The following is a 4,592-nucleotide window of genomic DNA, read 5'->3' as shown; positions in this document are numbered from 1 at the left end:
CTTGCTTTATTTAGCACAATTCAATTTAGATTGCACCCAAGGCTTCGTTATTCCTAATCCCGCCTTTAAACCCGCAATTATAGATTCCTCTAATAATTTAGGAGTGGTGGTGTTCAACAATACCCTAAATATGCACTCTTTTCCAAGTTATGCACACTAAATAGGCACAGCTAATTGAGGATCCTGTCAATTAATTACAACGAACACGAAGTTGAACAAATAAAGATTAAACTAGCAATTTGTATTCACATAAACAAGAAGTTCATCACCCAATAGGTTCCATCAAAGCCTTAGACAAGGAATTAAACTAGCAATTTGTATTCACATAAACAAGAAGTTCATCACCCAATAGGTTCCATCAAAGCCTTAGACAAGGAATTTAGCTACTCATGGCTATGGGAAAATAAACTAAGCTTGAATTCATCATAAAATCAAAAGAAAAGAAGAAAGATGTTTAGAGTATTTTCTCACAATGTTTTTCCTTGCTAAGAAACCTAAAAAATCAATACATGCCTCTCTTGGGCGAAGTCTAATGTTTTAAATAGGGTTTAGGTCTAAAAATCCCGTAATTGACACTTTGGTCCCTGAAGTTTACTGCGCCTGTCGCCGTTCTGCCGCGGTCGCGGTAGAACCGCGGCCAAACACCCTCGCGGAATCTCAATCTTCTGCAGCTGCTTCCCACCGCGGTTCTGCCGCGGTCGCGGTGGAATCGCGGTGGATCCAGTTCTCTGAATCTTCAGCCTGTTTTTGCACGGGTCACTTGGGAAATTTCACAGTTGGCCTCTTTTTCATCACTTTTGACTCCAAAACTGCTCCTTAGCCTTCTTTATACATATATCACCTACAAATCATGAAAAACACTAATAAGAGCATTTTATCATCACTTTTAGCATTAAAACTACACAAGAAGGTGATTATTTAAGGTGTGATTATAGTCAAATTCACCTATGCCATACAAATCATTCCTCAACAAAAAGTTCACCAGGCATACATATTTGCTTTAATGGCAATACAACTCTTTTTTTCTTTTTCGTTTTTCTCCTGATATTGGAAAAAAAAACGAAAGCATTAAAAGGTTGGTGGAATAAAAACATGAAACTAATACTTCCTCTGTTTCAGTATGTGAACCTATTTCCATTTTGGTACGTTCCAAAAAGAATGAACTTTGTCTAGATTTGTTAACAATTTAGCTTAAACTTACAATTCTACCTTAATAGAAGCTTTTATAACCACACAAATACTTTAGGCCCTTTTTTGACTTGTTTAGGACAACAAATTCCAAAAGTCTTTATTTTTATTAAACTACGTGCTCAGTCAAACATGTTCACTTAAATTGAAACGGAGGGAGTAATATGTTTTGACTATTGGAGACTTTTTTAACCTTTTATTTGCTTAGAATAGGGAAAATGGCAGGAGACACATGAGAATTTGTCATTTGGAGCTAAATTAAGAGCGTCTTAAACCAACTCTATTGGTCAAATTTAGTATTTTGCAATATACGATTAATGGAAGCATAATCAAGTCGCAACTCATAAGTCCTAAAGTTCCCTTTTCTGTCAAAAAGTATACTCCATATTTAAGAAAATTTCCCATTAATGTACATATATATAAGTTTACCATATGCAAGATAAGCATTAATATTCCTCAAATTACAAATTTGACTAATTAAAAGAGACAAGACAGAATCAAAGCTGCTACTTAGATGCATGCCAACTCATTCCTCCAAACAGCATTGAAATCTTGATTCCCCACTCTCCTCGTAATTAAATAAGGAAAAGAAAATTTCAAACGCGTAGGCCCTTTAGTCATTGTCAGCGATGGGAGCCGACTTTGCTTACATGGTCTCCTACTCCAATCACTACTCAATCTTTTCTTTATTCACTTGTGCCTATAAATATGTCCAGGTTTCTTATACAATTTCAATCATTAAGTAACGCACAAAAAAGAGTAGAAATTTACTTACTCAAATTTCAGAATTCGTTTATACTGTTAACACGTACCATGGAGTACTATCACCATTCAATTAACAAAATGGCCATGTTTATGGTTATTCTAGCGCTAGCCATAGATGTGACTATGGTATTAGGCCAAGGAACCCGTGTTGGATTTTATTCCAGTACGTGCCCAAGGGCCGAATCCATAGTTCAATCAACGGTGAGGGCTCATTTTCAGTCTGATCCAACGGTGGCACCAGGAATCCTGAGAATGCACTTCCATGATTGTTTTGTACTTGGTTGTGATGGTTCTATCCTCATTGATGGTTCAGACGCTGAGAGAACTGCTATCCCAAATAGAAATTTGAAAGGATTCGACGTTATTGAGGATGCTAAGAAGCAAATTGAAGCTATCTGTCCTGGAGTTGTTTCCTGTGCTGATATTCTTGCTCTTGCTGCTCGTGATTCCGTTGTTGCGGTAAGAATATCTCCCCCATTGTCTTATATATTTTACGCTTCTTATTATCTATATACACGCACACATATCTAAACGTATACTTCCTCCGTTCCAACTTATGCGACCATGCTTGAATGGTAAATAGTTTGTATGGTCCCATGCATGTATCCATAATATAGTCTTACTTGTATACACTAAAAATGACCTAAAAAGTAATGCAAATTACCTACAAAAAACGGGTTAAAATATGCTTATGGTGTAAAAGTAATCTTAGTATATAATTAAGCTAAATCCTTTGTAGTAATAATCTGCTATCGTTGATGCAGACTAGGGGACTGACATGGTCTGTGCCTACGGGACGTAGAGATGGGCGAGTTTCGAGAGCAGCTGATGCGGGTGACCTGCCAGCCTTTTTTGATTCTGTGGATATTCAAAAGCGAAAGTTTCTTACAAAGGGTCTCAACACTCAAGATCTTGTTGCCCTTACTGGTAAGTAATGAGTATAACATAGTATAATGTTTTAATTATTTGTTAGCATGGGAAAGCAAGTGGGAACTATTTTAACTACAAATTTCTTATTTTTATCTTTAATGACATGCATGTTCTTATAACGATAAAATTGTCGTGGCAATTTAACACGGTCCTCAAGTTCTATATGATACTTTTGGTACGTGTCAAAAATCATTATTTTTTAACTTCGTGCCCAGAAGAGGTTGTCATATAAAATGAAAGTAGCCTTCAAAGAGATACTAATACATAATTTTGTGTGGGTAGGTGCACACACTATTGGAACCGCAGGTTGCGCAGTCATCAGAGACAGGCTATTCAATTTCAACTCCACTGGTGGCCCTGACCCTTCAATAGATGCAACCTTTCTTCCTCAGCTTCGAGCATTATGTCCACAAAATGGGGATGCCGCAAGGCGTGTGGGACTAGACACTGGAAGCGTAAACAATTTCGACACTTCGTATTTCTCGAACCTGAGGAATGGTCGTGGAGTTCTGGAATCAGACCAGAAGCTGTGGACCGATGCTTCTACACAGGTGTTTGTCCAAAGGTTTTTAGGTATTAGGGGATTGCTTGGATTGACATTCGGTGTGGAGTTTGGCAGGTCCATGGTTAAAATGAGCAATATTGAAGTTAAGACTGGCACTAATGGTGAAATTCGTAAAGTTTGCTCTGCTATAAACTAATGTAGATATTGTACTCTTTTATGTACTTACTATTCTTGTACTTAGTTCTTTTTCAGTCAGCGCAAGCTGCAAAATCGAATTGTGTGGTACCCAATATCAGTAATAAAAACATTTACAGAGTGAAGTTGCTGTTGCTCATTCGTCCCCTATCCCTGTTTCTGTTTTCTTTTCTCACAATGCCAAGTATCTCCTAATTAACCCCCTGGAAACGAAAAAATAAAAGAAAATTAAGAAAAGTCGTTTGCGCTCTTTCTTGTTGTTTTTTGACATCTTCTCGAACAATAGATATTGATTTTTTATGACTTTTAAGTTTTATGCACCACTGATGTAAAAAAAATAAAAAATTTACATAATCTTGTCATTTATAAGTAAACTTGTGTTAATTGGTTGCCTAGTGAAAAGGGCAACTAGCCTACTATTAAATGTTAAACTACATTGGTAGTGTAAAGATTTGCAATGTTAAACTTCTGTTAAATCTTGAAAGTGAGCGAATATTTAATATTTCAACCACTTGGGCAATTTTTGAAAAACTGGAAGAAACTTTGGATTTCTATCTAGAGAATGTTACAAGAGTATTATCTTGCTAGAGAGGTCAGCCAAAAGTATCGCATGTAGTAAAGTCTACAGATTAATTTTATTGAAGGAAATCACATTCAAGTTGAATGATTTCAAAATCAGAATTTGATTTAAACACATGACAATTGGGAAGGGTAGCTTTCCTAATGGACAAACCTTAATTACATGGACCCAATCTAACTGACTTTTGGTTTCAAGAATGACAAATATTAATGATGAAATCGGGAGCTGGCACGAGTATGCCTCTGCTGACTGTGGTTTGTGGACACGATGTTGCAAGTTGCAACTAACTGATGGCTATTATCTGTACGTACTTAAGCAGTCTTTGTTTTAAAACTGTCAATTCATATCAAGAAAAGATCATACAATAACTCTATTCTATGTACCATATAAGAATCTCTTGTAAAGGGTATAGTATATGTTACAGCCTCA

At 36.4% G+C, this 4,592-nt stretch overlaps 1 protein-coding gene across 1 annotated transcript; it reads left to right on the top strand.

Annotated features, from left to right (window-relative positions):
- The first annotated feature begins 1,911 nt into the window (after positions 1 to 1,911).
- On the top strand, positions 1,912 to 3,722 carry LOC109215884 (peroxidase N1). Its single transcript, XM_019380004.1, has 3 exons — positions 1,912 to 2,412; positions 2,718 to 2,880; positions 3,166 to 3,722. Exons 1-3 carry the CDS (start codon positions 2,002 to 2,004, stop codon positions 3,582 to 3,584), a joined length of 993 nt encoding a protein of 330 aa, XP_019235549.1. The 5' UTR covers positions 1,912 to 2,001; the 3' UTR covers positions 3,585 to 3,722.
- Positions 3,723 to 4,592: the final 870 nt, after the last annotated feature.

Source organism: Nicotiana attenuata, unplaced genomic scaffold (assembly GCF_001879085.1).
Source record: "Nicotiana attenuata strain UT unplaced genomic scaffold, NIATTr2, whole genome shotgun sequence".
Lineage (NCBI taxonomy): Eukaryota > Viridiplantae > Streptophyta > Magnoliopsida > Solanales > Solanaceae > Nicotiana > Nicotiana attenuata.
This window is presented reverse-complemented; position numbering and strand designations above follow the sequence as displayed.

What these genes read in the sequence shown, in the direction of transcription:
- LOC109215884 (XM_019380004.1), top strand. Translation starts at nt 2,002, where the DNA reads ATGGAGTACTATCACCATTCAATTAACAAAATGGCCATGTTTATGGTT. An exon ending in CTCGTGATTCCGTTGTTGCG is followed by an intron (nt 2,413 to 2,717) that starts GTAAGAATATCT and finishes TCGTTGATGCAG; the next exon opens with ACTAGGGGACTGACATGGTC. An exon ending in AGATCTTGTTGCCCTTACTG is followed by an intron (nt 2,881 to 3,165) that starts GTAAGTAATGAG and finishes TTGTGTGGGTAG; the next exon opens with GTGCACACACTATTGGAACC.